The 16,673-nt window shown below is 34.0% G+C and overlaps 1 protein-coding gene across 1 annotated transcript in view; it reads left to right on the top strand.

Moving 5' to 3' along the window:
* Window positions 1–16,673, top strand: part of LOC150080872 (WD repeat-containing protein 46) — a 210,184-nt gene that overhangs the window by 148,713 nt on the left and 44,798 nt on the right. Inside the window, exon 9 of the mRNA XM_090380845.1 lies at window positions 4,622–4,775. Coding sequence (XP_090236971.1) covers window positions 4,622–4,775 — 154 coding nt within the window. The remainder of the gene's footprint in view (window positions 1–4,621; window positions 4,776–16,673) is intronic.

The following is a 16,673-nucleotide window of genomic DNA, read 5'->3' as shown; positions in this document are numbered from 1 at the left end:
AAATTTATAAATAAATGCTTATTAAAAGATTGTCATGCATTCAATTCTCATCCCCAACATAATGCATCAGGAAAAGCCAGGAGAAGTTGATAGCCATCAACATCCCCAAAAAACCAAAACTGCATTTTAACATGAGAACTGAAAACAGTTGTCGGATTTATCCTTAAAAAAACACAGTTTAAAATATCTAAAATCATAAAATTGTCTAAACTTCTTATGAGGGACCAAACTTATTCGGGTACACTCTATACTCACAAGAAGTAAAGTGTGTTTTGCGAATGATACCCACCCTTTTTTATATTTAAACCTATCAACTACCTGATATGAGGTTATTTTCACTAAACCAGTGTGTGAATTACTGTTCACAAATGCGCATGAAAGTCCACGAGTCCGAGATAGTATACGGCCTATGAACATTTATGGAATTTGCATTTACCCTCATTTCAAGAGTTTCATCCATCAATAATTTAATATATTCATGTTGCGTATTTAAAACTTTCACTTCATTAAAAAGAAAAACATGGTTATCATTGATAGCATGGAAGGCAAGTTTCGAGGCACATGTCCTTCTGCTGTGACTGATGCTGCGTGTTGTTGTATCCTCATTGAAAGACATTTCTGTGTCGAACCAATATTGCTGTTTTTTTTTTTTTTTTTTTTTTTTTAAGGATAAATCCAGCAATTGTTTTCAGTTCTCATGTTAACATGTTTTGGTTTTTTTGGGGATGTTGATGACTGTCGACTTCTCCTGGCTTTTCCTTATACGTTATGTTGGGGATGAGAATTGGATGGATGACAATCTTTTAATAAGTATTTATTTTTATAATTTTAATTTAATTTTCATAATTGATTTTATTTAATATTAAATATGGGACATTTATTTGTATAATTATATAATCACATAAATCCTTCATCAAGGTATGAGGTTTCCTTTTATAGTTTATAATAATAACATTAGTAGGACATATTGGGCTTTATCGCTCTTACAATCTTAATTAACTATACAATATGTATTAAGCACAGGACATTGTGATCACGTTTGTGGATTGAATTTTAATTCTATTAGACTATTCTAATGAGCGAAAATAGGAGGAATATTATCCACAGGATATAAAAGTAAAGATATAAAGCACAAATTTACACTTTATTACCTTACCAATTAACAAAATTAAATGATACATGAAAATCATAAGAGTATTTCCACAGGTTAGCATAATAAAAATAAATTTATGCTTGCGTACCATAGCTTAATTAATACTGCAATATATACGGAGAAACAAGTTTACGAAGCTTAAAAAAATAGGAATGAAGAGAAGATTTTGAAAAGTTTATTTTTTATTGAAGATTTCATGGAAGGGGAAACACATTTCACCATAATAATGTAGAAACTCACAAAATTCCAGCTATGGTATTATCGTAAATGCAATAAGATTGAGTTTACTACCTGTTTATAATAGATTGCACTAACAGAAAAGTCCAATAAACTGGAAACTGCAAATTGTTTTTATTGTTTTGTTGTAGTAACATCCAGAAATGTGCTTTAGAAAAATATCACAGACATTCAAAATTGATTCTTATAACCAAACATAGCAACTGTAAACAGTGAAAGCATAGTGCATTTTAATGATTTGAATTGGTTTTTTGAAATTTGATTATGTAAAAAATTGTCTCCGACCGGACCACACGGTCCTTTCTGTCAACCAATAGCAAGCCAACATATTTGTAAATGTATTGGCTGCGTGTTTTGTTTTTGAATCCTTTAGTTTAAGTGATTTTTTCTTGAAAGTACAACATTGTGTAAACTGATAATATAGCCCCTGAAGAGTGCAGTAAGAAGGAATTTTCAATTAAAATCAGACAAGAAATAATGAAAAAACACAATACTGGTGTGTGAATATGGTTTTACCCAGTCAACCATTTCTACCATAGTGAAACAAAAAGAAAAACCTTAAAAATTAAAGTAGTGATGAATCTAACACAGTCCAAAAAGGCAGAGAACTAATTGTAGAAATGGAAAGGCTTTTGTTGCTGTGGATAAAAGAAAAACAAATTAAGGGTGATGCAATTCCTGGATAATACATTTGCAAATGTGTAAAACAAATTTTACACATTTGCAAATCACTAGAAGTGATACGCAATATGGGGATTATTATTTTAGAAAAGGTCCAATATTAAAAGTATTATAACGCATGGAGAGGCTTGCAGTGCTGATCAGGAAACAGTTGAAAACTTTAAGGTGGAGTTTCAAGAGCTTGTTGAGAAGGACGGTTACCTTCCTTAACAAGTCTTTAATACAGACGAAACGGGCCTCTTTTGGAAAAGAATGCCCAGGTGAACATATATCACAAAAGAAGGGGCCTCGTTGCCTGGGCATAAGCCTATGAAGGATAGGCTTACTCTGCTATTAGGGTCCAATGCCTGTGGTCATTTTAAACTTAAGCCAGTGTTGGTTTACCACTCAAACTCCAAGAGTGTTTAAACAGCAAAAGGTCATCAAAGACAGGTTGGGTGTCTTCTGATGGTGTAACAAGAAGGCCTAGGTGACAAGACACCTCTTGTCACCTAGGCCTAGGTGACAAGACACCTCTTCAATAAATAGGTATTTGAAGTGTTTTGTTCTTCAGTCAAAAGTTACTTAGAAAAGAATAAACTTCCTTTAAAGGCACTGTTAATTTTGGATAATGCTCCAGGCCATGATCCTGAACTTACCTGATCTCTGGAGGAGCAATTTGACTTTGTTACTGTCAAATTTCTTCCACCCAATACCACCCCTTTGCTTCAGTCAATGGATCAGCAAGTGATTGCCAACTTTAAAAAAAAAATTACATGAAGGAGATTCTTTTAAGAGACTTCAGGAGACAGCCATCACCTTAAACAATATTGGAAGACCAGGTTTAACATCTTACACTGTCTAAAAATCATTGTCAATTCTGGGAATGAAGTTTCAGCTCAGTGCCTCAATGCAGCCTGGAAGAACTTGTGGCTTTCGGTCATCCATTTGAAGGATTTGAAGCTGAAGGTGTTCTAGAGCAGGAAATTATCACTCTTGGCGAGTCCTTGGCTCTTGAGATTGACGCAGAGGATGTGGAGAAGTTAATTGAGGACCATGGAAGGGAGTTGACAACAGATGAACTCCAGGAATTACAGCAGATGGGTGAGCATGACAGTGGAGATGAGGAACACGAGGAGGGTGACCATGTAGCAACAACTCAAGAAATTAAGGACATGTTTGCTGTGTGGGACATAAGAAAAAACCAAATATTGAAACCACTAAATTGATGACCTGCAAATTTGAAGATCAGGTGTTAAGTTATTTCAAGAACCTTCAGAGAAAGTGCCAAAAGCAAACCACTTTGGACAGTTTTTATAGTAGCAAAAGGCAGTGATCGGAAAGAACACCAGATCCTAAAGGTTGTCCTGGTTGATGGTAGAAGATTTTCTTTCAACTCCATCACCATGCCACCATTGAAACACCTTTTCCAGTGTAAGTTAAATGAAAATTACCATTCTTGTTTTTTAATGTTATTATCAATTGTCATTTTAAACATTTTGGAGGAAGGGAAATATGTAAAAATACGGCAGCATCGGCATTTTTTAAAATCTTTTTTCTTCTTAAAATTTGTACAGTCAGTTCTGCTATAACGTGCATTTTTTCAATGTGAATTTGCTCCAACACGGCTGATATATTAGGGAACAATGAGAGTATAATGCGATTTTCGCATTAGCTCATTCGCATGATTTCATCTGTGAGTAACACCAGGTGAACGCATTGTATTGCTATATTGAATACTCATTCAATATAGCAATACAATTCTCATTATACCCATTTTTTTCAGGAGCTCACATTTTTCTGTTTGAACAGAAATTTTGTGAGGTGTGAGCAGAGAAGCACATTTCTGGAGGCCACTACCATAAAAAAATAAAAACAATTTGCAGTTCCTTTTTTATTCGGCTTTTCAGTTAGTGCAATCTAATTATAAACAGGTACTAAACTTGATCTTACTGCATTTGAGATAATACTGATTGCTGGAATTCTGGGTTTTTACATTATTATGGCAAAATATTTCCCCTTCCATGAAATCTTAAATCATATAAAAAACATAAATAAATTTTCATAATCTTCTCTTTGTAAACTTTTCTCACTTGTGCAATTTGTGCGTCCCATGTTCGTTGGTATTGACTGCTTATCTATTTTACTGTTTTAAATTTTACAGTTTACAATTTCCATTATAAAAATCCAAAATTTCATTTTTCCATTATGAAAAGCAATCATAATCAGTCAAACAGAAAATATATGCAGACAGAAAAATCATAGGTTAGTTACTGTGTGAATGCATACTAGTAAACAGTCCTTTGACTGCATTTTAATATAGAATGTGTATTTTGTCAGTGAAATTTAATTTATAGTGCAACATGGATTTTACAATAAACTCCTCTTCCCCAAGAAATTCCCCAATTTTGAATAAATTCAAAGGTCAACTGGATAAGTTACCTACATGAGGAGGGAAGCACATAATATTTATTTTCTCATTTTCTCTTTTTTTTTGACTGGTGCAAAGCCTGTGGCTTTCTTGCACTATGTGGATAATACTAATACTGTATTTTTCATTCCTTTATTTAGATACATGGCAACAGCTGCTTTAAATAGAAGTTTAAAAATCTGGGATCTTAGGACATATAAATGCCTTCAATCCTATATACTTGGTGGTTCAGCTCGCCATCTGTGTTTTAGCCAGAGAGGAATATTAGGCACAGGATATGGAAATATAGTAGAAGTAAGTATTTTTGTTTTGCACTTCTTCCTTGGAAACTGTAGATTATTTTCAATTTAGATATAGTTTAAGAAGATTTGAGTTTGTAAGTAGCTTCATAATATTTTTGATATAATATTTTCAAATTGATAAGTTTTTTTTTTTACACTGTAGGATATGTCAATTTTGAAAGGCAAAATTAAGGAAAACTATTTTAATTGCAAATGCATGTACTTCACACAATTTCTGTTACTTACAAAGAAAACATAGAAATGAAGCTTATAGTGACAGCATGACTGATAGTTTCATAGCAAATTTCAAAAAGTCCGAACACTTTTGATATACCCAGGTTGTGTCACTCTGAAATTTACTAGCTGTACTGGCTTTTGAAAGATAAAAAAAAAAATATATATATATATATCTAAATTAAATGTGGTATAATCAAATAATAATTTAGTTGATCATTATTTGTATGATGATAAGAACTGTTGAAAACTGCAAAAAACAATGTTGAAGAGGTGCTAACTGCTACCTGTGTACAAGCAAATATTAAAATCAGAAAATCAAACTACCTAATGAATAAATAAATGAATGTTAAACAAAATACCAGAATAAACACGAATGTGTCTAAACACACACGGAAGTTCCAAACTACACCATCTAATGGATGAATACAGACACCCACTAAGAAGAAATAACATGAAAAGAAAATTTAGGGAAACCACAGTGACCACTTTTTCAAGGAGGCATTGATCCTGTGGAAATTTCCAAATGCAAATATTAAGTTATTTATTAATATTTTAATTGAGGTGAGTTTTACTCTGTCTCTTTCTTATTTTTATGATTTTATTTTATTTTGGATGAAGTCTAGATTTCTTTAATGACAGCTCTTTATACCACATGAATATTAAAATAGTTTATTTAGCTTATACGTAATACTTGATTTATGGAAATTCGACTTTACAAAAGTTTTTGCTGGCTCGTGCAAACTTAAAAAAAAAATCTTGGAAACGTATTTTGCATCCCGTAGGAATAAATGGAGGTATCGTGAAAATATCGTAATGTGAACCCAATAACACATCAATGTAATTCGTTTGAAGTCTTTGGAAGTTGAAAATTTTGCTATATTACTAAGCTGTTTATCTCTTTAAAAGGTCATATTTATAATGGAAATTGCACCACCCTTATAACATATGTTCCTGTTATAAGAATCAATTTTGAACGCCTTTGTGATATTTTTCTAAAGCACATTTCTGAAGGTTACGACCATAAAACAATAAAAACAATCTGCACTCTCTGGTTTATTGGGCTTTTTTGTTAGTGCATCTAATTATAAACGGGTAGTAAACTCGATCTTATTGCATTTGCGATAATACCGATAACTGCAAAACTGTGTGGGTTTTCACACTATTATGGTGAAATGTGTTCCCCTTCACTTGAAATCTTCAATTTTATAAAAAACAAATTTTCAGAAACTTCTCTTCATTTCTATTAACGTATTACAATGATGAAAAGAAAGCGAGCAACGAAAAGTGAAAGTGGTGGTAGTGCCAGGAAACAAAACAAAATTGATTTAGAAATGAAGATGAAAATGATAACTATTTAAAGGACAGTGCACGTATAAAAGAACATGTCAAAGGATCAACACACTTAAGATCAACAGTGATCACAAAACAGCTTTGAGGTGCTATATCGAAGATGGAACAGCTGTTAATAATATGGATGGAAAATCAGATTCAGAAGCAAGTGCTCCCGAGTCTAATGACCATTCAGGCAAAAGCAACAAGCATTTATAAAGATATTAAGGATAAGTATGGCGAACCCCAAGCCAAGTTCGTGGCAAGCAACGGGTGGTTTAATAGGTTCAAGAATCGCGCTGATTTCCACAACGCTAAAGTATGCGGTGAAGTCGCCAGGGCCGATTTTGCAGCTGCAGAGAAATTTTGTGATGTGTTGGAAAAAATTATTGATTAAGGTGGCTGTTCAACGCAGCAAACTTTTAACGTTAACGAGACTGCTTTGTATTGAAAAAAAAAAATGCCGGATCAAACATACATTGCCAAAGAGAAAAATACAATGCCAGGTTTCAAGGCATCAAAAGATAGGGCCATGCTCTTGCTTGGGGCTAATGCAGCTGGAGATTACAGATTAAAACCACTGCTTGTGTCCCATTCTGGAAATCCTCTTGCATTTAAGGGCATGAATAAAGCCACCCTACCCATGCATTTCTGATCGAACCAGAGAGCATGGATAACAATATCTCCCTTTGAGGATTTGTTTAAATGCTGCTTCATTCCCGAGGTTGAAAAATATTGTAAATACAACGACATTCCTTTCAAGATTTTGCTTCTATTAGATAATGCTCCTGAACATCCTACACACATTATTTCAATTTGAATGTGAGAGTCATATTTCTGCTGCCAAACACGACTTCACTCATCCAACTATGGATCAGGGTGTTATTTCAAATTTAAAGGCATACTATTTCCACACAACATTTGCTCAGGCATATTCTGCAATAGACGAGACAAATTTTACGTTAAAAGACTTTTGAAAATCTTACAATATTTACCATGTCATCTTAAACATTAATAAGGCCTGGGTGGAAATTATTAAAAATTGTTTAAATAGCACATGGAAGAAAATATGCCTACAGCACATAAAAGGTTTCAAAGAATTTGAAAAGGATGAATCATATGAAGAGGTTACAGATAAGATTGTAAAGGTTGCAGAGCTACTTCAGTTGGAGGTTGATGTCAAAGACGTGGAGGAGTTAATAGAGGAAGAAGAGAAGGAATTATCTAATGAAGAACTTATTGACTTGCAAGCAACAATAGTGAAAGAAGAAAATGCTGATGGAGCTCAAGGTAAACCAAATGAGGAGCTGAGACGCTTCATTACCAGAGAGAGAGATGGGAATGGCATTTTGTGAAATTGTATCGGCAATGGCGAGGTTTGAGATGGATCCTGGCAGCGAAAGATTGTTAAAAGTTAAGAGGGGTGAATGATATGCTTGCTTGCTACAAAGAAATCTACAATTAAAAGAAAAAACCCACCATCCAGTCATCCATTATGTTCTTTCATAAGGTTGAGTGGCCGACCTCTTCTAAATCTCCACAGCTCTCAAACTCCGCAGTGGCATACTTATCAGCTGAAGATGTCGATTTTAATGATGCTCGAGAGGTAAAACTTACTGACGTTATGCCTCTGTCCTCTCTTTTTTTGTAATTTTATAATTTTGAAATTTTTTTGAAATTGTACACTTTGTAATTTTTACTGCGATGAGATAAAAAAATTGAATAAATACAATAAATAATTCTATTTACATGTTCGTTGAACATTTCTTTTTTGATTCAAGCACAGTTACGAGTGCTGCACTTGGGGGAAATTCCAACTTACGTAGTGTTCTGTGGAACGCAACCCTTATGTAAGTCGGGGAGTTTCTGTACACTAAGGTAACATTTTGGGAACCTTGCCAAAAACCCATCCTCAGACCATACATAGGTTGTGGCAGCTCTCTGCCTGCCATACGCAGTCAGACCTTGTCTCAGGTCTGACTGCATATTCTGCACATGGGATAAGAGTGTTTATTATACAAATCTAGATTTCATAGAAAACCACCATGTAATGGTGGTTTTCTATGAAACTGCAATTCGCAATTCGTCACTTTGAATGCCCATTTTTTTTTTTTTTTTTTTTTTTTTTTTTTTTATCCCAACCATATTTATTTTTCTTATGAACAGCCTTCTTTACATATTACCACCTGCATGTCACTTGCATGATGCTTTCTAAGGGAAGAAAAAATTACCATGGATCAGCATATAGTACTCAGACTGCTAGCTGTCTTCATTTCCTATTCAACAGTGGTGGTATGGCACCAATTATTGTCGGTTGGTAAAAAAGGCTTTCTCCCAAAGCTGAATACAAAGAAAAGGCGAAAAGGTCCCCTGTTTAATACAGGTATAGCTACATCTTACTGCCATATAAATAAAAAATACCTTGTATAAATATATTAAAAAAAAAAAAAAAAAAAAAAACTACTTTTTTCGAAAACAAGAGCCATTTTAAGCACTATTTCTGTGTTTAGCACTCCAAAATCTATAAAGTAAACTTACTTTCATGCCCATATCTTGTTAGTTAAAGTAAACTTACTTTCACTAACAAGATATGACCCAAAATTTGCTGTTCAATGTAATTCAATTTGTTTACACTACGGTGATGGGGATTGTGTGTGTGTGGGGGGGGGGTTGGAATACACCAATCGCTAACAATAAAAAACATGCAATTTCCCAATGCAAATACTGTGCAACTTCAAGGGTCCAAATGCACACACAATTTGAAAAGAAAGATAAATGTATTCCATAGATTAAAAAAAAAAAATTTTAAAAACCCTTTCCCACTGAAGGATTTAAAAAAAATTTAACAATTCTTCTTAACCCTCTAGCTGGCAAATCCCTAAAAGTCACACTAAGTGGTGCACGTGAGCCCTCCCATGATACCATGGAAATGTCTGGAATAAAAGCAATAAATAATTTAAAATTGTGTGCTCTTCTTAATATATTCATTATCTTGATAGTACAGTGGTCATAAGAAGAAATAATATATAATTTTTTAATTATTACTTTAATTCATTTATTTTTTTATAAATTAACATTAAACCTTAATTAAAAATCATTATAACAGCTAGCAGATACTTTCATAAGCATATAAATGCACATAGAGATATCCTGTGGAATATATTTTAAGCATATATGGCAAAAACATATTTTTTTAAAAGTTTTAAAATAAAATTAAGAATGAAACCTTCACCCTGAGTAGTAACCACTCCCTTTTGTAACAAGAGCGAAATTCAAAAAAATAAAATAAATTTCTATTCATTTTGCCTGTGCATGTGACAAATATTATAAACATGAAATCATTCATATCCATTTTTCCAAGGTTCTTGTAGTATTCTCTACACAAAAATTTTGCATGGCTGAAATAGAAAAACAACTGCAATTTGTCACTTTGAATGCCCATTTTTTTTTTATCCCAACCATATTAATTTTTCTTATGAACAACCTTCTTTACATATTACCACCTGCATGTCACTTGCAAATTGATGCTTTCTAAGGGAAGAAAAAATTACCATGGATCAGCATGGATCAGCTGTCTTCATTTCCTATTCAACAGTGGTGGTATGGCACTCAGTTAACTCCAAGGGAAAAAAAGCATAATTACTGCCTTTGATAGGGAGGGATTTTCTAGTCAACATATATCTGCAAAGTCTGGCTGTAACCATTCTACTGTGTCAAGGTTACTTAAAAAGAAACATAATAGCAGAGATATTAAAAGAAAATCTAAAACCTGACGGGAATGAAAAGCACTGCAGCAGAGGACAGAGTTTTGAAGAACATTTTAAGCTCAGTGCCAAAAATGTCCTCTCTTGGCTGTGCTTCTATGTGCTGCAGAAATTCAGTAAATTGTCAGAATTCTTCAAGCAGTTTCCTCCCTTGTTTATTTTATTCAATTTCACCTTTCTTTCTTTTTTTTTTTTTAATTTCTACCCAAAAAAAAGAGCCTTTATAGTAAAATCTTGTTAATTCGAAAAAAGGACCAAAATACATTTGTTTCAATTTAAGCAGGTCCAAAGTATACATACAAATTCAGAACATAGCAGTATTAATTAATCAAGAGAAATTTTTAGTCACTCTTATTAATATTGTGCAGAATTTTCATAATTCTCATTTGAGACACACATTCATGAATATATGGTTAATAAGTTAATTCAGTCAATATGAGAAAAGATGATTAATACATTAATTTAGTCAATAAGAGAAAGGGTAACAATTGTAACATGGAAAAATTCAGCCAATTTCTCACACGTAATAACATATGGATAAGTTTTGTTTTTGCCAAATCATTAATCATATAGTTCCAATATATACAAGTTGTGTATTAAAATAAGCAGTGTTCCATTTATTATGTATAACTGTACATATCTGCCACAGAGAGAAAGGGGAGAGATAATAGCAATTACTGTAACAGTTCCTGAGTGTGATCCATATTCATATTGTATCTATAGAAGTGTGTGTTCACAGGCTGATTTGCTCATAATGTGGACTGAAAAACCCAGAATAGCTCACAGGGTAGGAGCCCTACTGCTTCCATCTGAGATCAGCTACTCAAACCTAGACCTATCCAAACAAGTGTCGAAACCACTAAGATGTCAAATAGGACAGAGAGAGGAAGAATATTCTTGCAAATTACAGCTGCATAAGTATTAACATTATGCCATATAGTGCAAGGAAGTAACAGGCTTTGCTGCACTAGCCGAAAAAAATAAAAAATAACCATGTCATACAATGTTTGTACAAGCTAACATCCAGTTTGACAACACTTAAGAATAGCTGAGATAATGTATCTTCGACAAGAGTGTAAAATTCCACAATGATATATTGTGAAATTTTACACAACCAAGAGAGGACATTTTTGGCACTGAGCTTAAAATGTTCTTCAAAACTCTGTCCTCTGCTGCAGTGCTTTTCATTCCCGTCCGGTTTTAGATTTTCTTTTAATATCTCTGCTGTTATGTTTCTTTTTTAAGTAATCTTGACACAGTAGAATGGTTACAGCCAGATTTTGCAGATATATGTTGACTAGAAAATCCCTCCCTATCAAAGGCAGTAATTATGCTTTTTTTTCCCTTGGAGTTAACTGAGTGCCATACCACCACTGTTGAATAGGAAATGAAGACAGCTAGCAGTCGGAGTACTATATGCTGATCCATGGTAATTTTTTCTTCCCTTAGAAAGCATCAATTTGCAAGTGACATGCAGGTGGTAATATGTAAAGAAGGCTGTTCATAAGAAAAATAAATATGGTTGGGATAAAAAAAAAATGGGCATTCATAGTGACGAATTGCAGTTGTTTTTCTATTTCAGCCATGCAGAATTTTTGTGTAGAGAATATTACAAGAACCTTGGAAAAATGGATATGAATAATTTCATGTTTATAATATTTGTCACATGCACAGGCAAAATGAATAGAAATTTATTTATTATTTTTTTGAATTTCACTCTTGTTACAAAAGGGGGTGGTTACTACTCAGGGTGAAGGTTTCATTCTTAATTTTATTTTAAAACTTTTAAAAAAAAAATGTTTTTGCCATATATGCTTAAAATATATTCCACAGGATATCTCTATGTGCATTTATATGCTTATGAAAGTATCTGCTAGCTGTTATAATGATTTTTAATTAAGGTTTAATGTTAATTTATAAAAAAATAAATGAATTAAAGTAATAATTAAAAAATTATATATTATTTCTTCTTATGACCACTGTACTATCAAGATAATGAATATATTAAGAAGAGCACAATTTTAAATTATTTATTGCTTTTATTCCAGACATTTCCATGGTATCATGGGAGGGCTCAAGTGTACCACCTAGTGTGACTTTTAGGGATTTGCCAGCTAGAGGGTTAAGAAGAATTGTTAAATTTTTTTTAAATCCTTCAGTGGGAAAGGGTTTTTAAAATTTTTTTTTATTTAATCTATGGAATACATTTATCTTTCTTTTCAAATTGTGTGTGCATTTGGACCCTTGAAGTTGCACAGTATTTGCATTGGGAAATTGCATGTTTTTTATTGTTAGCGATTGGTGTATTCCAACCCCCGCCCACACAATCCCCATCACCGTGGTGTAAACAAATTGAATTACATTGAACAGCAAATTTTGGGTCATATCTTGTTAGTGAAAGTAAGTTTACTTTATAGATTTTGGGGTGCTAAACACAGAAATAGTGCTTAAAATGGCTCTTGTTTTCGAAAAAAGTATTTTTTTAATTTTTTTTTTATATATATATTTATACAAGGTATTTTTTATTTATATGGCAGTAAGATGTAGCTATACCTGTATTAAACAGGGGACCTTTTCGCCTTTTCTTTGTATTCAGCTTTGGAAGAAAGCCTTTTTTACTAACCAACAATAATTGGCTAATGTGGGCACACTCCATTTACTTTTGTATCTTTGTTCCATCGCTGCAATGTCTTGATGGAAGCAATCAAATATTCATCGCTGATGGTACCACAGTTTGGTGGGAAGAAATCCAGGTGTAAGAAATGCATCTTGAATGACATGTTGCACCCCAGTTTTTTTGTTAGAAGCAATGAGATCTTCCACAAGCTGCCTGTAGTTGCCGGCTTTAACATTTCCTAGAAAACCAGTCAACATTTCAAAACACTTTCCATGCTGATTTCTCGCTATCACTGAGGACACATTCAAACTGTTTGTCTTTGAAAAGTTGCCTTATTTGTGGGCCAATGAAAACGCCTGCCTTAATCTTCTCTGTACTAAGTCTTGAGAATTTCTCTTGCAAGTATGTGAATGCAGGACTGTTCACTACCAAAGCCTTCATGAAATTTTTTATTAGTTTTTTTTTTTTTTCATTTCAGTTTCATGTGGAGTTGTGGAAGCAAAACTTTATTTGGATCTACCAGAGGTTCAAATGCTTCATTCCAGGCGTTAATGATTTTTGTTGAGGCGAACTCATCTTCTCATAGTGCATATCCTTGGCATAACAATCCCACTCACAGAGAAAGTAATAATAACTTAGTGTAACCCTTTTGTAGTCATAATAAAATGGCAATTACCTTTAAATCACCACATACCTACCACTCATACTTCTGACAGTGTACACCTAAGAGGATTCTCCATGTTTGCATATGTTTCTTTTTTCTGGCTGGCATATGCAAGAGGTATAGAAGGCATCATATTTCCATTGTGTAATAACACAGCCTTAAGGCTAACCTTAGAAGCATCTGTAAATAGTCACCATTCTTTGGGAACATGCATCATGTTCATTGCTGCCATTAGATCATCAACATCTTACAAACATTGAGTTCACTTTCTGTTTGATAGAATTTATCTTAAGTCTTTATTTCGAGTACAAAATGTTGTCACTTTCACAGAATGATCTGGAAGGTTCCACTGTTGTAACCTCAAGGCCAAAAGCTCTGCCTTATTCTTCGGCAGTTCGAGATCCCCGGTGAGGTCATTAAGCTAATTTTCTATGATCTTATGTGGCTGAGAAGGATAAAGGTTTGGACAAAGTGGTGGATCCCTTGACGTAGACAGCTGCTGTACTTTGTGTATATCAAGTTGATATTCATCAGTATCTTCATCAGAGTGTACAGAAAAACAGTCTTGTGGTTCAGGAATAGGTAATACTTCACCATGAGTCACAGGACAAATTGCAGATGGTATATTTAGGTATGTCACTGTCCAATTTTTTTTTTATTGTCATCCCTTTTCTAATAGGAGGCACCATACAGAAGTAATAGTCTGTGACATGATTTGTTGGCTCCCTCCATATCATGGACACTGCGAAAGGCATAAAACGTCCGTTTCAATTCACCCACACATTGAGTTTTGATGAACAGCTAGTGAGCATATGTCTGGAGCCTAGTTCTTGTCCTGGTTGCCTACATTTCACCCAAACTACAAGTAGGCCTTTTTTTATGGCTCAAGTTAAGGGACCGTTTCTTGAAGCTAACATGACTTCTCCACATACGTAACAGAAGTCATCTGGACTATTCACACACAATTATGGAGCATATTAATCTTACACAACACATATAAAAGTAGGAATTTCACAGAGAACAAATGTTAACTGAGAATTGCCACGCGTTTTGCCGAGAGCCATAATTGATAATGTAGAACAACTCACTATTATGAGACCCTAACTCTAATTTGAAAACAAGAGCCAATCGACAAATTTTAATGTGATTTTCATGTTCAGCAGCATAAAATTAGTCCAGATTGGATGTTTTCATTTTTGTTACATTTTATGTGTTGACCAATGTTATGTGTACCCACAATGCAAGTTACCTTTACATGAATTTTCCATGATTTCACATTCATTTCTTAGTGAAATTAATAGAAATATAAAATTCAAAGGTGCAGTATGCTGTATAGCAATATTAAATTTTTCAAGACACTAGAAAATTTTTGTTATAACAGTGTTTACCTGTAGGGTTTAAATTTTTTTTTTTTTAATTATACAAGCTATTCGAAAGTTGCCAGATCCAATTCAGACTTCAAATATCATTGTAGACATATTTTGAATAATCTGTACTAATGCATATGAAGCCATGTATCGTTCGGAGAAAGGTAGCGACTTTGAAATACATGGCATTTTGAATAATCCAATATCGAATTAATGAAGACATACTATTATATAAAATTGCCAGTACATAAAAGCAGTTCTGAGTGAAGTTGGTAACTACAGACTGATTAGTCTGACTTCAGTGTTGGAAAAATCTGAAGCAATGATTAAGAGTGCAATCCAAGGACATTTAGATACATATGGCATTCTGAAGGACATGCAACATGGCTTTGTTAAGGGTAAATCATGCTTAACTAACTTAGTAGGCCATTTTGATGCAGTTACCCATGAGCTGGATTTAGGGAACAATTTTGACATAGTTTATTTGAATTTTAGCAAAATATTTGACTTGGTCCCTCATGAGAAGTTAGTGTGTATGCTTGAACAGGTTGGGGTTACTGGTAAGATTCTAAGATGGATTGCTGGGTGGCTGCAGGGCAGAATGCAGAGGGTTGTGATTAATGGATATTCTTCAGATTGGTGTAATGTCAGTAGTGGGGTTCCCTCAAGGATTGGTTCTTGGACCACTGTTGTTCTCATTTTCATAAACAACATCAGCGAGGGGATAGAAGGTGTGATGTCAGAATTTGCAGATGATGTAGAGAGTGGTAGAGTCATTAATGATTAGTGCCATGCAGCATTCTTTCAGGATGACTTGAACAGACTTCAAAGATTGTCAGAGAAGTAGCAGCTATGTTTTAATACTGCTGAATTTAAGGTCTCTTACATTTGGGGATTAGCAACCCACAAATAAATTATACACTTGGTGGGGTTGAATTAAAAACAGTGGAGGAGGAAAGGGATCTGGGAGTTACAATACAAGCAGATATGAAGTTTTCTGAATAGTGTAACAAGGCAGCCAGGAAAGGTGAAATTATTCTTGTAGGAATGAAATCCTTTATTCCTTATTACACTTTAAAACCCTGTCTGTTATCTAAAACTTGGTTTTCCGGTAAATCTGCTAAGGCTATCCAAGATAAGAATGTAGCATATGCAACTGGCTTGTATCCACATCTCGAGCTTCATTTTCTTCCTACACTAAAGCACAAAACAGTTGTAAAACAGCTATATTAATCAGTCCAAACTGGATATGGAACAGGCTGAGAATAGAAAACTTGCTCCTTGTCCAAATGGCAGTCGAGCACTTTGGCTTCTTGCCAGAGCTATTGGTCATGACTTCTGTCCATCAGTGCTTCTTCCACCTCTGTTAGAACCTGATAGTTATATTGCATTCTCAGCTAAAGACAAAGCTGACTTACTAGCATCCTGTTTTTTTTTTTTTTTTAACTCTTGTACCCAACAATCTTGGTAAACCACCACGCTTTTTTTTTTTTTTTTTATGAAAATCCAAAACACGAGAGGTATTAGAAGTACTTAGTACCGTGCTTGGGCTGGAGGTTGAGAAGACGACAGAAGATATTTGTTGACATTAGCCTTGAACTTCTGTAGACTGTAATTTTCAGGAAATACATATGAAGGAAGGTTGTTCCAGAAAACGGCAGTTTAATGAATAATGTGAGTTTGAAGTGGGAGAGTAAATGGATGTTGGCTGGTGGCAGCATGTGTTCGGACTGTTTTGAAAGAGAGAATGGGAATTATAGAAGCTAATTCAGAAGAACAGTACCCATGGAAGTATCCGTAGAAAAGGCATGCAGCAGAAACAGTACATATATGAGACACCGAGTGGAGAGACTCAGTTAGAAATGAGTCATTAATTAACCTATCTGCCCTCGTCTGAATGGAATTTAGAAGCTTGAGAGAGGTTTTGGGGGCA

Source organism: Mastigoproctus giganteus, chromosome 9, assembly GCF_048544385.1.
Source record: "Mastigoproctus giganteus isolate SK-2022 chromosome 9, ASM4854438v1, whole genome shotgun sequence".
In the NCBI taxonomy this organism is placed as follows: domain Eukaryota; kingdom Metazoa; phylum Arthropoda; class Arachnida; order Uropygi; family Thelyphonidae; genus Mastigoproctus; species Mastigoproctus giganteus.
Note: the sequence above shows the minus strand (reverse complement) of the source record. Positions and strands in the feature narration are given on the sequence as shown.